Raw genomic sequence first — 19,694 nt, 5'->3', positions numbered from 1 at the left:
TTCATACCAACACAATGTTGGAATTACAAAAAATGTTGATTTAATATTTGCTTCAGTTAGTGTACCTACAGATATAGAAGCGATCCTGTTGTAATTACGCGCAACTACCTACACAGTAATCTTCCAGCACTAGCTGTTTTTGTGATGGAATATTAAGTGTGAATTTTAATGGATCTGTTTGTAAAAAGATGATAAACTAAATGAAGTTTATATTTACATATATACAGCATATGTTTCCTTATTAAAAACTATAAATGAAATACACAATTTGTCCAAGAAATAACTTTAGATAGTTAACATTCTTTTATTTACATATAAAACTTACATATAAATCCTTTTAATTACAATCCTCAGTCACTTTCAACATATTGTAAATAAATTCATTTTGTAACTTAAAAAATATAGTAACAATAGAATCTTTAGTCTTTTCAACAAAAAATATTTTTCTCTTCCATTCAATCACATCTCAATTAGTTACACAGTCACTATTTCATCACAGCCTCAAATGATCAGTTTTATATTTACCATTACACAGCAGTGTGTATCGTGTCCACACCACAATTTAAAAAAAAAAAAAAGTCATGCAAGCATAATAAATAACACACATCAGACCTTGCAGTGTGCAATGTTGTTATAATTTTGTACAGTAATGTATGTTGACAGAAATTTAATGGACACTGTTTGAAAGTCTGGTTAGCCCTGAGTAATGCATGTTACCTTCAAATGTCTGGGTATGCTATTCATGCACATTATATATTCAGAAAGAAGTTAAATAAAGTGCTAATTCTGTTGAGAAATTATCAGAAATTGAACTGACTGACACTGTTAGCTGCCAATACATAAAATCCATTAATATATTTGTAAGATGTTGGATGTCAGTCATCTGCCATTAGGTGCAATGTTAATTTTTTTCAGTAAGCTACATGAGAAGAAATCAGAAGATGGACAAAATCATAAAGTGTTATGGAAGGCTGCCATAAATTGTTATAAAAGTCTGAAGATTACCCACAAGAAGTTACATCAGTCTCACCCTACGTAAAACATATACACTGCTGACATACAATCCACGTTGTGAAAGGAATGTCGATCACTGACTATGTTATTTAATAATTCTAAATATCAGTAACAATATTATATAAAATTTCTTTTCACATCAACACAATAAACAGTTTAAATTACAATGTGGAGGCTGAATTTCCTCTCTTAATTTATTGTTTTAGTTTCAAATCTGCTCACAAAACCAAAGCTATTGCTGCTTCACATTTATTTTTATTTAGCATAATTTTTGAAATACTGAGAGAAAACAACCAAGACATCAAGCTCTGTCTCGTACTTCAGGTTTCCTACTTCCCAGCTAGGCAGAAATGAACAGATGCTGGGCACACAAGAGAAATGAGGTAAATCTCCCACAACCAATGACCAGTAAACATTTTGCAGTGGTGTGGACCAATCCAAAGCACGCAAAACTATGATTTATTGTCCCAAGTATGAATTCAGGTACCAATACACATAGAATAGCAATTTGTTCATACCAAATTTTCATGGAAATGCCTTTCATTTTCTACAACTACCACTTTTTTCTGTGCTAAACCCAAAAAGAATGTGATTCCACAAACATGAGACTGCCAGCAATAGTTATGTGAGATTCAAAAGACCTTGGACTCCAGGTACCAGAATCGTTTTTCATCATAAATACATTTGGAAAAGACCATGCTTCTATAGCCTTAATTAGCGTGAAAAATTTAGCACCAACCAAACAAATCAGCTTTATCAGAATTGCATAGAAAACGAAATGAACATTTTTCAGTGGAGTAAGTATATGTCTAAAAAATTACTTTCATTGTAATTACTATACAAACTAATCTTTACTGATGATAAAATAGATACCATGTTTAACTGGGATTCCATGTACTGGATTATCCGTTTGAGATGAGAGATTTCAGTACCGGCTGAAGACCATAGAACCACTCATCCAATTTGTCTCTTCCTTTTTTTAAACTTGTTCTATGAAACTGAATTGAACCCACTGGAATATGTTAATTATCCAAAGACTGGCAGCCATTAATGGGTCACTTACTCTTTTATAGTGTACACATTTACACATGAACAACATGTGTATCAACATAAAAATTTGGTTATACATATTATAAAAAAATCTATGCAGTCAATACAGTTTACAAGAGTGAAGCAGCAGGCACTAAGCTGGTCAAATATAGTTAAACATAAACTTATATTATGGAGTTTTCAAACTGTCATTGTGTCAGCTACATTCTATGTCAAACAGAAGAAAGAGTTACCTTCTTGCAGAATTGAAAATAGTTTATGTAAAGTTTCTACCACTGATAAATGAAAGATTTTATCTGAAAAACTGTAAAATGTGCAAACTGAATAGTATAAATATTACACTACAACAGTTTGCCTGATGTAACATAACAACTTCCTTTGTAAAAAAACATTTGTAGGTGTGAAACAAACCATTTAAATTACTGTGTGGAGAGTTAATTGAATTATCGACTTCAACCTTCATGTAAATCAGGTAGTGACTGGATCCTGACAAAAACTTGTCATGTGACAACTCCAAACCATTCATCAGTACAAGAAAATTTTATTCTATTACTCACTCCTTACTAATACCTGACACATAGTGCAAATTCATTTCATAAAGTACACAGAAATACTTTGTATTAAGGCATATCACTGGTATACTCACTTTAGTTCAACTAGAAATATCAGTAGAAATCTTGAGGTGCTCGAGACCATAAGAATTAATACAAGTTTATACTTTATATTTCCTACCAAATTAGTCCCTCCAACTGCAGTGAGGCATATACCAACATGCTCTGACAAATATTGTAAAAAACATTTCACACACAACACAGAATTCAGTCGCCACATTGTTCTGGCTTAATAAATTATGAGAGCATCCATTCTGAAACTTTTCACTGCACCATTTTCAATAGTCTAACCTCTGTCTTGAACACAAACAGGCCACTTGGACACAGTACTGGAAAATCCGTTAGAATCAATCTTCCAAGGTATGGAAGAGGAACAAGAGTTCATGTGATGCATTTTTATATTGTTCTGTGCCTGCTGGAAATTGACTGATATAGTTACAGGATGAAGCACAACAGACTTCAAAGGTATGTCATGACTGTTCTCCATATCAGTGTCAACACCTATTGCAGCTAGATATGGTGCCAAAACCTCTGCTTCCAAAGTCAGAGGTATATAGAAAGAACCTTTCGAATGTAGAGCAAATATAGGAATTCCTCGACTGTGTGGAATGTGAGACTTGTGCCGAGGTTGTGAAGGCTGAGGTGGCAAAGGAGGTGTAACACGAGATGTCAAGTCTGTCACTGGAGACATCGGAGGATTGTACTTCGGTGACGGAGGAGAAGACGGAACTGAACACGTTTCACTATCACGACGTTTCGCATCTGCTGTCAAAATAGGCAGTCCTAGGATGTTACTTGCACTTCCACCTGTTTCTTCACTCATCTCTGACATGTACCGTGCTCTCTTGGCACTGCTACCATTACACACTTCTGACAGAGGTATCACTGATGAAGCATCGTGTTCTGCTGTGAAGCGTTGCTTGATATTGTTCTTGAACTTATAAAGTGGAGGAGCTGAACTCTGATCAACTGATGGCATACTTGCTGAAGAGGAGACAGTGGCAGATGGATGTTGCTGCAGCATGTCCCGTAACTGACTGCATCGGACTGATTCTCTGTCTTCCACAGTGATCCCGGGAACTGGAGCAACTGTCTGCCTCTGTGTAAGCATTTCTGATGGAGTATCCTTGTTGCCTGAATCAGAGCTGCAACCAGATCCTGAACCTGGTGAAGAGCTCGATCCGAGGCCGGAGCTTGCACCGATGGGTCGCGAATGGTGCCCGTAACCACCAGAACTGCCAGAAGAAGTGCTTGTTGTCTCTGCCACATTTGTTCGTGGGAAGTTGATCCTGTCACCTGGAGAGCATGGAAAATAAAAGTAAATAGGTGATCTGGTCAACTGAATACTAAATTGTACACATTGTCAATGGCAGCTCAGTATATACAATGAAACGTTTCAAACGAGTTTTTGTTATGTTGCTTCAATATGATACAGAACATGGTTTGTAGTTATTAACAATGTAACTAGTGGGCTTATAAAACTAAAAGGACTGAGTTGGCCTTACCTTTGAGTATTTTGTCACAATGCTTCTGTAAGTGGTTAATAAGTTGGACACACAAAGGATCCCCTGCAAAGTATCCTTCTACTTCAACCATGAAATGCATAGTTTCAGACAGACATTCCTGATAACCAAGCCGATAATGTTCCAGTACAATTGGACCTGGCTGAGTATGTTCCGGCACTAGGTCACAGTTCTCTGCAATGGTAAATCTGATATAAGACAACAGAATCATAAAAACTAAATTTTTTACTTTTATGAAGTTTCCATTTCCATTTATTTTCCTATGAGACAATCCAATGCAATGCAAGCGAAGTTAATAAAAAATGACAAGAGATTTATTGTGATTGTAACAGTTACACTCTTGTTAACATTGTGTTTGTTATAGTCCTTATTGTAGGATTTGGTGCCTCAGTGGTCACATTCAGACTATAAATCATCGCTGAAACACAGCAGTGTCTCTTGGACCATTGTTATTTCACCTATTCCCATGGCACTACCACATCCAAAAATAAATACTGCAAGTCTGATCACCTGATTTGCAACTTTCTTCAGGCATTCCTGCACTTTATTTTATTTTGATTAATATATTGCAGACAACTTGATATGCAACTAGGCATTATTCACGATGTTATGAAAGGTCTGTAATGATAATTATTTTTAAATAGGTTGGCAATTGTAACTTAATGCATATGTACATGTATGATCACAAGACTATTAACATGACTGCATTTTCCAAGTGTTTTGAGAATACCTTTCATACATACTACTGTTAATAATTCTGTACTTTACTGTTGTAGACTGCCATTGAGGGTAATATCTATGTGAAATTTATGTTAAATACTGTACATAAGGTAATACTGATCAATGAGATAGAAATGCTGATTTACACATCTAGATTACTATCCATAGTGAAGATTCCACTGAGAATAGGACATAGTGCAACAGTCACTGACTGTTTTTAGATCCAACTGTCTTTAGCAATTTAGATGCAAAAGCAATAATCAGTCATATCTAATCATGATGGTCAAATATTAACAATTATGTATGCTGCTTACTTTTTAAAGAACATCATATTTGTCTTTTAAAAAATTCTACACGACTATGAACCCTGACCATGAGAAGTTAATCATATGCTCAGAATCATGAACAGTGACTCTATCGTAGAATATAGAGAAAAATTATGAGAAAATATTTGTGAAGCAGAGAGTGTAGATGGAAAACTTAACTCTTTCTTAACCTTATTCCTACAGCACTTAAAAGCTTGTTTTCTCTTAACACAAACAAGGCTAAAATTTTGAGATTCATTGTGTCTTGCACCTTGTATGAAATTAAAGAAAGACATTTTACATATATGCTTAGACAATGTTGCTTGTTTGTGGATTATTTTTATTTTGGCCAGACTAGTATTGGGCTGTATGCTCATTTTCAGTGGTTGTGTAATATACTATCATGGCCTCATAGAGTTTCTGGGATTTTTTTCAGAAATTTTAGTTTAACTTTTAATTGATTTTTAGGACATTTTCATCGTGCAATAGATTGGGCAGCATGCTTTACAGTATGGTGTTTCTAGAAGAGTATTAAATTATTGTGCTGGTTTCACAGGACTCTCCATAATATGCATATACATAAAATGCCATTCATCAAGAGAGAAATTGTGCTCTCAAAAAATAAATGGCAAAAATGATGACACACTGAAATCATTAGCTTCCAGATTTGATGATTATATGCTAATAGTGGCAGTAAAAATCGCACCAAATAAATAATGAATTACAGATACATTAATTTGCTTCAGCAGACAGTTTCAAAAATACAATCCCTAAAGAGATTACTAAATACATCATGTCACTAAAAAGTAGAAACTGCAGATTATTATGTGCTAGGAAATACTACAACTAGTCACAAGTTTCTTTGAAATGATTTTATTGTACTATTACAAGTATTGGGCATAACCCATCGTTAGATGGTAGCATTGACTTCTTTGCAAGTTTTACATTTGTGTCCTAAAATATATAAAAAAATGTGATTACATAGTTTTACACTTATGTAGGCTATACACATTGCACTTACTTCCTGAAAAGGCCTCCTTTAAGTATTATAAGACAAAGGATTGATTTTCTATTTATAATCCATACTGCTGCTGTTGTTTCTAGTTCAGTCCATTGATCAGTATGGTTTGTACGAGAAAATTAAACCTCTGTCTTAATATGCAGGAAGTAAGTGCAATGTATAGAGCCTATACAATTGTAAGGGTCTTAGAATCTTACACTGATTCCCCAGTCCATTAACTTCTTGTTTTTGTTGCTGACAATTATTATCAATTCCAGCTAAACTATGATTTCCATTATCACAAAACAATAAATGATATAATTTTCATAAGTCTTTGTATCTTTGTCTAGAATTCAGAGTAATGCTATGTGCTCCTGTACAAAGGCATTCAACAAGCTCTCGTTAAACATAAAACTTACATTCCTAATTTCTTCATTGATATATTTATATTCATATTTCCCTACTGCTGTCTACTGTTAATTTACTGAAATTTGTGGTATAGGAGAAAAAAATATAGGAGAAAAATGTGTATTATGAACCAAAAGAATTTCTGGAATAGGGTGACTATTTAACTAATTAACAACAAATTTCTTACCATAAATGGACTGGAAAATTACTATTATTTTATTACGTATGTTACACTTGATACATATTCTAGAAGAAGATAATCATGTCTTCGAGTGGCCTGAAACCTGTATCATCATCAACACAAGCACAAGCACCACCACCACCACCAAAGCATGATATTAGAAGCTCAAATGATAAGTAACACAGAGGATGGTTTTATTAAGCACATGAATCACAAGATAGAGGAAAGAAAATTTCAACATAAGCAGCAAAGAATCACCATAAGCCATTTGGAAATATTCCTCCATTCCATAAATGAAGCCAGTTATTTGTAGATCACAAAATAATTTTGTAAATTTATAAAATAAATAGACTCCCAATGAGCAGCAGATTGTTACATATTTAAAATTGTGTACCAAATAAGGACTTAAGTTCCAACTTCAAGGCTTTCTATGGCAAGTGAGCACTCTGAATGCTCCTCATGGGTTAATGAACCTTAATCTGCCATTGTCTCACAAAAGTTCTAAACAATAACAACTAAAAAGTAACAGTAATCATGTTAATTCTCCATTGAATTCTCAAGTACCATTATAACACGAGATTTTTTTTCTTACCTAGCTGAGGACACGCCAGAGACTGAAGATGCTTCATATGTTTGATAGCCATCTCAATTATCTCTGTCTTTTCAATGCGACCACGGCCCTTCTTCAGGTAATCCGCTGGTATTAATCGTGATAAGTCAGCCAGGCAATTGTTCATACGATCCCGCCGCCGCTTCTCTATTATGCGATGTGACATTGGATCCTGCAACAGAACATAACATTTTTTTTGTTGTGTAAATTACGGCTTTTTTTGTATTTATATATTTAATTAAAATTTTATGTGCCAAAGACTATGCAAGTGAATGTAAGGAAACACAACTGAAAAATAATATAGAATTTATTACTGCCACAGTAATAATGCCGCGAAAAACTGTGACGAAATTGGTACATAATATAGTATCACCACCCATACACAAACTAGACTTCTTGCTTCAGTAAGGGAATTGTTCCCATGCGTTCCTGAAGTACTGTACAGTATTCCACTGGATCCTTACAACCGTAGAATAATAAGCTATACTTCTGCAATATAATTATATTACAATGAAAAGTCTTTTTACACGGAATTCGTAGCTCAAATCCATTCCTCACAACGTGTTGCACCCATCTCCTTCATCTCATGTGCGCTCTAATGATCACTACTGTCCAATAATACAGAATAATGAACACGGCTTATCAAAACATAAATATTCCGCATACACATGACACTGTTGTAAAACCGGCACTTTTTGGTCCTCAGACCTTTCCCCGTACAATAATATCGTCACTCATATTAACATTTCATCACACTGCCACCCTGATAACTATCTTACTCGCACATGCTCTGAATATTTTTGTTCTGTGACGGTGTAATATTTCGCTTTACTCTATTCTTTCGCTTCCGTTACAAGTTTTTACGAAAATTCAGACAGGTAAATCACCATATTCGACGACGACAGACCGAAACTCTTGCGCTGTTGCTACGAAGTAATGGGAACACGCACTCATCACCAGGCATTCCGCCGAAGGCTTCCGTCACGTGCACGTGCACGTGAGCAGAAGGCAGTACAGTGCAAAACGAAACAACATCTTAGGTGCACTCCACATGAGCTTTTACCTCTTTATTGAGAAAACGCCGTCTATTTCGCTGAGTCGCATTCAGAGGAGATTCTCCAGCTACAAGTAAATGCTGCTCCAGCATCGTGGCATTGTGTGTAACCATTATCCAAGATTTCCGCGACTGACACCACAAGTTCTCATCAGAGTCTGGTTGCAACTGTAGCACTGGCCCCCTGGTAGTCATGTTTTATGTGGCGGTGGTGGGGGCAGGCAACGTCACGTTGCAGGTTACGCCTCTCGCTCGCGCTCACGGGTTCGCTCACGTTGTGGCAGCGAGGAAGGGAAGGCGATCGCAAACATCGCCGGTGCGTGGCTGAAACGCGCTACAGCTATTTTTGGCCTCGCGATGGCAGTACACGAAAATTGCAAACAGGAGCAAAAAATAACTTACAAATGCTACAGTTCGTCTTTGTATTACCCAATGGTGGGTTCTTCAAATACTGGCACTCGTGCGTGAGCTGAAAAGGTACGACTATTGAAGGTGTGGGAGTCGCCGGAAGAACACCTCTGAATGCACAAGAAACGCAGCGTTATTCTGCGGCGACGAGCGCACAGACGATCTGCTTTACTCTTTGATTTTTATTAGTATTCTTCGTATTGACCTGTGTTTTGGGTTGATTGGTGTTCGAGCTTGAGAAAAAATAGAAGTTATTGCTTGACTACTACATTGCAGCCCGCCGGGGTGGCCGAGCGGTTCTAGGCCCTACAGTCTGGAACCGCGCGACCGCTACGGTCGCAGGTTCGAATCCTGCCTCGGGCATGGATGTGTGTGATGTCATTAGGTTAGTTAGGTTTAAGTAGTTCTAAGTTCTAGGGGACTGATGACCTTAGAAGTTAAGTCCCATAGTGCTCAGAGCCATTTGAAGCCACTACATTGCATCTCTGCAGCAGACGGAGATAAGTTGTAATTGACCAAAAAGGAAAGACTATATAAGTGTTACGGACAAAAACTAATATAAAATAAAAATACATTGAAAACAGAATATTTCGCTGCACCTGAGACTGTGCGATATTGAGAGTTAACTGTTGAAGACATTCGATTCAGTGGGCCTTTGCGGTGCTAGAGTTGTGTAGAGCCCTAGCCGTAAAATAAAATCATATGAGACTTATAGCTCACGTTGCCCCCGATGTAAACTTGCGTCATACCTAGTCCAGTCCTTCTCCCACAAAAATCAGGCGGACGGAAAGACTGGCAACTAGTTCGTAAAGTACAAAAACGGAAAGTTGCAGTTTTAAGGAAACCTGAAGCCTGTGACTACACAACGAAAGACAGAAATCTAACAATACGGTAGGAAACAAAGTCTATTCGATACGCTTTATAATCATTATGAGGGTCACCTTTTAAGCTTTAACAAACGACCATGCTATTCAGATGTGATTTATTTAGTACTGTTTTAAAATTTGTCTTCTATTAATGTTAAAACAATGGCAGTTCAGAAACAAGTCGTGTAGTTTGTTTACAGTAAGCATTTAAGGAAGGAGTGTTACGCAAAAATGGAAATTCTCCACAAAAGTTTTTGTGAGAGGACTTTTCTTTTTTCATAATGCCCCGACTCTACTACAACTCCTCGATCGCTTCGTTTAACTTTGGTAATCAATTACCTACAGAAAAGGTTCGTTAGAATGTTCGTCAGGGTCTTTTACACCCGTTAACGACGAATTTTGTGAATCAAATCACCCATGTTGTTCCAAAATACATCCGTATTGTGCCCAAGGGAAATTAATTCATGTCGCAGTACGTTCGATTTTGCATGAACACTTTGTTAGCTATGAAGAAGTTATGTTCCCTACTGACTCTGCATAATTTGACCAAAGCTCATTAGCAAGCTCTTATCAATTGGCGTAAGGTAATGCTCCAAAAACGGGACAGAGGAAATGCAAAATCCGAAATTATGCAGGTGTTCCAAGACGAACTGAAACCAATATAAGAGAGCTGTTCGCAAAGTACTTTCCGTGAAAAAAAAAATAATAATCGCTTGCTTCTTTGGTTACATTTGATGCACTGCAATCACTGTTTTATAGGACCGAAGAACAGGAGAGTCTGAATCGTATACAACAATTTGTTTGCCCCAAGTCTTCGACGAAACTGGGACAATCGCAAACCAAGGCACACAGTCTATAGAAACCTTATGCACCGATTCAACTACCGTTTCCCAACGCATCAACATGGCTGCAGCAGGCCTATACGGGCCAGTCTTCCGCCTCCGGTTAGGTAGCATTCATCTCACGCTAGGTGAGGAGAGCCCTACGTCATAGTGACGTAGGCACACGTCATCATGAGTTTCACGAGTTGTCCTATCGACTGTTGTGTGCATTCTGTATATATCGACTGTTGTGTGCGTCTTGAATCTGCATTGTTATTTGTTTATGTGCTTTCATTGTCCTATGCCCGGTGTTGCTAGCGTGTACGTCGTTCTGAACATGGGCTCTAACGGAGATGAGAGAACTTTCGAGCAGATCCATGAAGATAGTCTGAAAGATTTCACTATCTTTCTTAGCTGATTTACAACACGAAGGCAAAATTAAATGGAACTAGATGGTTTAATGTTTCTAGCAACATTCGGAATTATCTTCAGAACCACTTCAATTTCTCAGTTTAACGTTTCTGCCCACATGAATTATGTACAATTCATTGGATTTTATAAAAATACGAAACACTTTAATTTCTTCCTATTTCACGTTTTTATCCACATTATTTATTCAATATTAATCGGACTGAAAACATGACTAGACACTTTCTAAACTTTCGTGATTGCTATGATTCCTTCATTCAGATATTCGTTACGTTCACGAAACACACAATAACATCCCACATTCTTTGGATTGCAGCTTAATAATTAATTACTTCACTTTTCTGTCCACACGATTTATGCACGATTCATCGGATTTAAAAAGAATGACAAGCTTTTTTTTTATTTCGTTATGGCTCCTTCGCTCAGACATTAATTATGTTCATGAAATACTCAATAACATCGCAAATTGTTGGGATTACATTTAACAATTCATTCAGCTGGGATGAGCATATCACACAACTCCTGCCACTTCGTTTGTACACATGTATTTACATTTAGCTTTGACGTTATCGGTACAACTGCAAAGATCGATATACGTACTCATTTAGTCGATTTAGGTTATTACGTCACGATGACGTAGCGTTACGTCATTATGACATAGGGTTCTCCTCACCTAGCGTGAGGTGAATGCTATACTCTCCCGGTTACCATCAGGGCACCCCCTCCAATCGGCACACAACGCAATCACAACAACAGCTTGTCATTTTTCCGCGAAAAAGAAAACCTGTGATGTCTTACTGAAGCTGCATTCAGTTTTACACTCGGAAGAACACTGCCGTGCTATGTTATAGATTTGTATCTCTATGCTTAATCTCAAATCCGTAGAAAGGGAAAAGAAATGCATAGTGCTGCAGAACATCTATAAAGATTAGTCATAAATTATCAGCGTCTAACACAGAAAAACAACGATGTGCTAGCAGACGGCATTTCCCGATGTAAGCGAGAAATCAGGCGAAAAATCACCATAAGTACAAATCAACCTATTCTTAATGAAATGTTTTTCGATCTAAAAGCAAATCAAAAGGTAAATAACTTAATTACAGGCCACTGATGATGCTTTACCCCAATAAAGCGAAACGCGTCTGGTGAAAAAAAAATCACGAATTTTTGTAGTTGCAACGACAGAGTAAAAGTACCCTCAAGAATTATAAAGCAACTACGGACACTACGGCCACACACATGAAGAATTTAAACGGAAAAAGGCATGAAACTTCGTGGATGAAAAGATGTGCTCTCCAGAAATGGTACTTTCTTAATGACTATGTGAGCAAATGCAGTCACAGAGATACGAATTCTGCATTCCAGTCGTCATACTCATAATATGACAATCTGGAGATACAAGAATTATTTTGTTGCAGTCTGATGCTGCTAAAAGTTGTTTCTACGAGGTGCATTCAAGTTCTAAGGCCTCCGATTTTTTTTCTCCGGACTGGAAAGAGATAGAAACATGCGCATTGTTTTAAAATGAGGCCGCGTTCATTGTCAATACGTCCCAGAGATGGCAGCAACGTACGGCAGATGGAATTTTACCGCCAGCGGTGAGAATGAGAACTGTTTTAAATACTTAAAATGGCGACATTTTCCTTACTTGAACAGCGTGCAATCATTCGTTTTCTGAATTTGCGTGGTGTGAAACCAATTGAAATTCATCGACAGTTGAAGGAGACATGTGGTGATGGAGTAATGGATGTGTCGAAAGTGCGTTCGTGGGTGCGGCAGTTTAATGAATGCAGAACATCGTGTGACAACAAACCGAAACAACCTCGGGCTCGCACAAGCCGGTCTGACGACATGATCGAGAAAGTGGAGAGAATTGTTTTGGGGGATCGCCGAATGACTGTTGAACAGATCGCCTCCAGAGTTGGCATTTCTGTGGGTTCTGTGCACACAATCCTGCATGACGACCTGAAAATGCGAAAAGTGTCATCCAGGTGGGTGCCACGAATGCTGACGGACGACCACATGGCTGCCCGTGTGGCATGTTGCCAAGCAATGTTGACGCGCAACGACAGCATGAATGGGACTTTCTTTTCGTTGGTTGTGACAATAGATGAGACGTGGATGCCATTTTTCAATCCAGAAACAAAGCGCCAGTCAGCTCAATGGAAGCACACAGATTCACCGCCACCAAAAAAATTTCGGGTAACTGCCAGTGCTGAAAAAATGATGGTGTCCATGTTCTGGGACAGCGAGGGCGTAATCCTTATCCATTGCGCTCCAAAGGGCACTACGGTAACAGGTGCATCCTACAAAAATGTTTTGAAGAACAAATTCCTTCCTGCATTGCAACAAAAACGTCTGGGAAGGACTGCGCGTGTGCTGTTTCACCAAGACAACGCATCTGCACATCGAGCTAACGTTACGCAACAGTTTCTTCGTGATAACAACTTTGAAGTGATTCCTCATGCTCCCTACTCACCTGAGCTGGCTCCTAGTGACTTTTGGCTTTTTCCAACAATGAAAGACACTCTCCGTGGCCGCACATTCACCAGCCGTGCTGCTATTGCCTCAGCGATTTTCCAGTGGTCAAAACAGACTCCTAAAGAAGCCTTCGCCGCTGCCATGGAATCATGGCGTCAGCGTTGTGAAAAATGTGTGCGTCTGCAGGGCGATTACGTCGAGAAGTAACGCCAGTTACATCGATTACGGGTGAGTAGTTAATTAGAAAAAAAATCGGAGGCCTTAGAACTTGAATGCACCTCGTATTGGCCAATTTAAGGATTGTTTCGGGAGATTTCCCACATTCATCTAGTCGTATACTGGCCCTGCGCTACACTTTACCTAACCAATTCCAAAAAAATGTAGCTTTGAAACACATTTCGTTCCACTTCAATTATGCCAGTTGACACTAAAAAAAGAAATCATGTAAGTAATACAATAAATCCATTAATGTGAACAGTTGTGAAGTTTTACATACAACTTGTTGTAGATAAGCCTTTTTAAATGATTATTCACTGTTTCTTAATTTCGAGAGGTATTAATATGATATTTTTTGTTGATATCCAGCAGCATTTTCTGCAGTAATTACACTTTTTTCCCCTATTCCAGATTTTTAATTTTCAGTTTCAACTTAACATTAGGAAGTGCGAATAAATCAGTCAAAAATGTGGAACCCATGTTCATGTTGATAACATAAAAATGTTCTTTGCATGTACTACTGAAAAGGGCTTGTCGTTTGGCTGCCAGAGTAATCTTCCTTAAAATACTAAGTAGATAAGTACCTGTCTTTTGGGGTACAATAAGTTTTGGTGTACTTCGTATCAGATGTAGTTCTTGGGGCCTACACGTTTCCATCGTCACCGAATCAGTTATATAAAATCTGGCAAGTTTTGAATCTTTCCCCATTTGGTACAATTTTTTCGGTCGCCCGTGTATACGAAGGGAAACATGGGCTATCAAGAGCTTGCAATTGTCTATCGCGAATATTACCAGTCTTTCTACTTATCCCTGAGCGTACACGAATGCTTCAAAACTGTTGTTCTTTGACGTCTAATTAGTAATAAAGTAAGCCTGAAAAGCTGTGAAATGGCCTACATTACAATTTTCGAAAATCAGATAATCCAGCCGACCACACGCACGGAGAATATAGGTTCGTAAGTTGTCAAGAAGACCTGAAGGGCAGTATTTGTTTGGACCGACGCTAGCTACACACTGCAAAAACGAAATTGCAAATTGCTGCAGAAACTCCGGATAAAATGTGCCTGACGAGTCTCAGGAGAGACACAACAGACTGTAAGTAAAGCACTTCACCACAGAATTTATGAGGCACCTCAGGTAATAGCTGCATCTTAGAAGAATCGAGAAGCAATAGTAAAATCGATATTAAATTACACTGCATTTTAACCTTAATGATAGTTCTGCGCAAATATAAATGGAAAACGACCCTTTTAAGAAAGTTGTGAAATCTAATATCGATGGTCGGTTGGTTCATTGGCTTGTGTTTAGGACGCCAAACTTGGGAGGTTACGAGCGCTTAACAACAATTTAACATCTGGATCTGTGGTAAGAGAAACACTTGAAGCTCAACAGTTTGGCCAGTTTATGAATTTGATGAACAATTTTAGTCGGCAAAGTTCTAAAATCTAATACACTGCCGACGGAACCTGTCCAATGGAGGAGTATGAAAATTCTCGTTAATAATCACGCTACTCGAGAGTAACCGGCGTAAAAACTTTAACTTCCACATGCAATCATTACTTCGTCAGGTTGCAGAGGATCGACATTTCATGCAATGATTTGCCTTTGGCCCTCAGCATGACAAATGCAACGCAATAAACGGAATGACATATTATGTAATTTGAGTACACGACTGGCGATCAGTCGCAGGAAAAAGTGATAACCCTTACATATCTAGAAGTCCGCGACCAGTATATTACCCTCATTCGACTGCTATTTGAGAATTCTCACAACAGCTGAAGGCTGAAGTATTAGATACATCACAAGAAAGGATACGGAACATTCTGTATGAATAATTAACTATGAGAACCCTTAATGCAACGTCAGCATTACATCAGCTGAAAGACAACCAAAAAGCAGACGAAAAATCAATTTTTATGGCATGCCAAGACTTGAATGGTTTCTGCTACACGTATAACACCATATTTGTTACGAAAATTCCTAAATACTGTTAGATAATTTTAGTGTACTACAAAATAATGAGTATATAATTTTAATGTACTACAAAATAATGGGTATATATTCCTAGTTGTGAGCAAGGAACCAGTTGCGTGATATAATCTGCTGTAAGCTGAAAGCGGATACTTTTAAGAAAATATGTATATCTTCTCTATGAGTTTAAACTTGACTACTACACGGCACACACACATCGTACAGATACAGCATTTCAGCTTTACATAGTAAATTAATAAACCACGGCGTGTGTAGTGTTGTGACCATAAAAAATTTTAATTTTTATTCTTTGTGACCATAATAAAGAGTCCAGGTTCCATAGGCAAACAGCCAGCCGACATTAAGAAATAGTCCACCAGGACGTAGGGACAAGATAAGCGGCGGAGATAGCCAAGTATGACTTGTTGATCAAATAACTTAGTGTTTGAATCCCTGCCAGAGGAAGCAGCATGAATGAAACTTGCGCAAACACCAGGGCGATAATACAGCAAGAGAGAGTGTCAGTCACGTGCGGAAAAGACTCGTGTGGAAACAAATTAAGTTGTGTGCAGCTAGAAACGAAAGTGTCGTGTGGAACCGAAGTCATTCTTGCGCAAGCCGACCAATTAGAAACGAGAGTGTCATGTAGAACCATAGGCATTCTTGTGCAATCGGATCACTTTTGAAAGGGTCGTGTGAAACAAATTAACTCGTGTGCACCCGAGTACATGAGAAACGAAATAAAAGGCCAGACAGTGGAATAAATGGCTCTGAGCACTATGGGACTCAACTGCTGAGGTCATTAGTCCCCTAGAACTTAGAACTAGTTAAACCTAACTAACCTAAGGACATCACAAACATCCATGCCCGAGGCAGGATTCGAACCTGCGACCGTAGCGGTCTTGCGGTTCCAGACTGCAGCGCCTTTAACCGCACGGCCACTTCGGCCGGCGACAGTGGAATAGCTAGAGGCAGAGATTCAGATGCAGATTCAGAGCCAGTGCCGGCAGTTTGGAGATTCCGCAGCGAGACGCCATATCAGCCGATACAGCTGATAAAGACTTCAAAAATGGTTCAAATGGCTCTGAGCACTATGGGACTTAACATCTGTGGTCATCAGTCCCCTAGAACTTAGAACTACTTAAACCTAACTAACCTAAGGACATCACACACATCCATGCCCGAGGCAGGATTCGAACCTGCGACCGTAGCAGTCGCGCGGTTCCGGACTGAGCGCCTAGAACCGCTAGACCACCGCGGCCGGCGATAAAGACTTCAACTACGAGAAGATGGTGATAGACTCTGATGGACACTCAGGAACTGCAGGTCAAGTAGGACTTTTAGAGTTTCATTGGAATAGTGTTGAACAGAGGCTGTCAAGCCTTTGTCTCGATTACTTAGAGAGATTTCAGTGTTAACCAAGCTTTGTACTTGTTTCTTATATGTACCGGCAATTAGCTTTGAAGTAGCAAGTCCGAATAAATAAACTGAATCTTATTAAGGGGTTTATGGTCCAACACCTCACATAAGTATATGTGAGAACAAAATTCATAGAAATTAATCAATCTTTTCTGCCTATTGCAACTCTGTAACCCATTTTTAGGAAACTTATTTGCTTCAAACCAAGGAGATTCTCTCCCTCTCATCTGTGATATAAAGGTTGACAGCAATTTATAACTAACCCATTGTCGTTAACGTCCCGATTGCACTACGCAGTTCGCACTTACTTCATTCTGGTATAGTGAGGCTGTGCCGGGACGCGACATTAGATGATGAATACTGTTGCGTAACCCAGAACCTAACATTTAGCCAGCTGTAAGAATACGGAGTTTGTTTCAATGCGGATAAAACGAACACTACGAATCTATGACTTCAAGGGAACTCGCGACGGAGTTTCGCCATTCTGATAGCTCCGAGTAAACATTCGAAGAGGTGCAGCAGAGAATGAAGATCGGAATGAATAACACAGCACGCGGAGATTTCTGGAACGATGTTTGGGGAAGTGTGCAAAAAATGTTGTGATTTGTTGGGGTACCTAGCGTCTCGGGTTGAACGACAGAACCGAGGATAGCAGCGCTGCTCAAATGTGAGATTAACCACGAGAAAAACGCAGTAATGGTTAGTACTTCGAAGGAAACACAGCTATAAAACGGTGACATACCTTGCACAAAAAGTGTGTATCTAAAGGCAGTGACAAGGGCTTTACGTTTCTTTCGCGTAAAAAAAAGTAAAAAAAAATATTACGGATAATTAAGCTATTGAGCACGGCGACAACGTTTTCTACTAGACGGAAAGGCAAAACAAGTGTCAATTTTTTTTTGGGTGGAAAATGATTGCTTTCAGTTAGACACTTACAAATCTTTCATGAAACTTTAAATGTGGCAAGTAAGTTATAGATAAACACGTAAAGCAATATAAAAATTAGCGGTTTTAACTGCTCGTCGTCTACTAAAAAGAATCAAGGAAGAACGTAACAAATGTTAATTTTTCGGTAACTGGAGAATACATTTCGGCACTTTGTATTACACCTGCTTCATGATGCGCAAGTAATGTATTCTTCGTGAACACAGAAAATGTGCGAAAGCGACATCTGATTTATGCCAGTATTGGAGTTTTGTGGGACGTGAGAGTGACGCTACCATAGCAGCCGCTTCATACCGTAAAAAAGAGATTACTGTCTGCAGTTTCGCAAAAAAAAGCATCTCCCTTCAAGGCACCAATTGTTCCACTTATCCCACAGTGGTTGTGCTTGTTCTCATGTTCTTCCTAGGAAGCATATTTGCATTACCACTTCGGTGAAATGAATTGACACCAGTAAAGAGTCAGTTTGACCATGCAATTCTAGGCCCAAGTTTATTTTTACAGCAAGATTGCTGATTTCCTTGCAACACAGCATTTTTATTGTAATTTCACTTCGTTAAAATGTGACTACATACATCATTCGCCTTTGATAAGAAAACAGTGCAGGAACAGTTAATCTCCACGGAAATGAACTTTCGTGCATAGTCTGATGCGCAATAAACTCCGTGCAATATTACCGGGTGGAACAGAGGAAACATGTTTTTTGAACCTAGTACGCGGCGACGAGAGGGGGTATTTACCTTGAATGAATGTTGGCAGACTGCCCATACAATGCAGTTTCAGTCGCGTTGGAGCGTAGAGCATCGTACTTTAGAAACAATGATTCCGTAGTCACAGTGCAACGTCTTTTCCGTAAAAATTTTAGAGTTTGACGTCGAGGTGCAGCGCCTGATCGAAATACTGTACTCCGATGGGTTGCAGCATTTAGAAGTACAGGATCTGTGATTAAAAAGAAACCACCTGGTCTTCCCCGTTCAGTTCGTACTCTGGAAAATATAGACCGAGTGAGAACGGCAGTTCTTGGTAGTCCGAAACGATGGGCTCGACGACAGGCTGTAGGGCTGGGTATGTCACGTCGTTCGCTTCACCGCATCTTACACAATGATCTTAAGTTTCACCCGTACAAGATAATGATCGTCCAGCAGCTTAGTGAAGGGGATTTTGTGCAGTGCAGAGAGTTTTGTCGCGTAATGAACGAAATTTTTCCGGAAGATGCAGATTCTACAGTCTTCATGAGTGAGTTGCTACAGTCTTCATGAGTGGTAAAGCACATTTTCATGTAGGTGGTTACGTCAATGTTCAAAATTGTCGGTACTGGGCGACGGAGAACCCACATGAATTACATCAAAGACCTCTCCACAGTTTAAAAGTAACAGTGTGGTGATGCATTTCAAAGATGGGGATTGTTGGACCTTATCTTTTGAAGAGAAAGGAACTGCAGTTACTGTGACATCAGTGAGCTATGTTAAAATGTTAAACAACTTTCTTCGTCCAGAATTTGAAACGCGTCAAGTGAACATGAGAGAAATATGGTTTCAGCAAGACGGTGCCACAGCTCACACGACGAGAGCAATCCATGGAAGTGGTTCGACGAATGTTCCCAGGACACGTTATTTCGAGATGTTTATTGGCCCCCTCGCTCAGCCGATTTGTCGATATGCGACT

The 19,694-nt window shown here is 38.8% G+C and overlaps 1 protein-coding gene across 7 annotated transcripts in view; it reads right to left on the bottom strand.

Annotated features, from left to right (window-relative positions):
- Positions 1-340: 340 nt before the first annotated feature.
- The window catches only part of LOC126259670 (transcription factor cwo), a 160,536-nt gene continuing 141,182 nt past the window's right edge, over positions 341-19,694 (bottom strand). For 4 of the 7 annotated variants that reach the window (XM_049956619.1, XM_049956628.1, XM_049956661.1 and 1 more), the window contains 3 exons: positions 7,405-7,594; positions 4,181-4,372; positions 341-3,971 (listed from right to left, as the gene is read on the bottom strand). In XM_049956619.1, the coding sequence (XP_049812576.1) occupies positions 2,962-3,971; positions 4,181-4,372; positions 7,405-7,594 (1,392 nt within the window). In that variant the 3' untranslated portion in view covers positions 341-2,961. The other 3 variants (XM_049956638.1, XM_049956652.1, XM_049956645.1) reach the window with 3 other exon arrangements.

This window comes from Schistocerca nitens, chromosome 1, assembly GCF_023898315.1.
Source record: "Schistocerca nitens isolate TAMUIC-IGC-003100 chromosome 1, iqSchNite1.1, whole genome shotgun sequence".
Classification (NCBI taxonomy): domain Eukaryota; kingdom Metazoa; phylum Arthropoda; class Insecta; order Orthoptera; family Acrididae; genus Schistocerca; species Schistocerca nitens.
The sequence above is the reverse complement of the archived record's forward strand: the minus strand, read 5'-3'. Positions and strand labels throughout refer to the sequence as shown.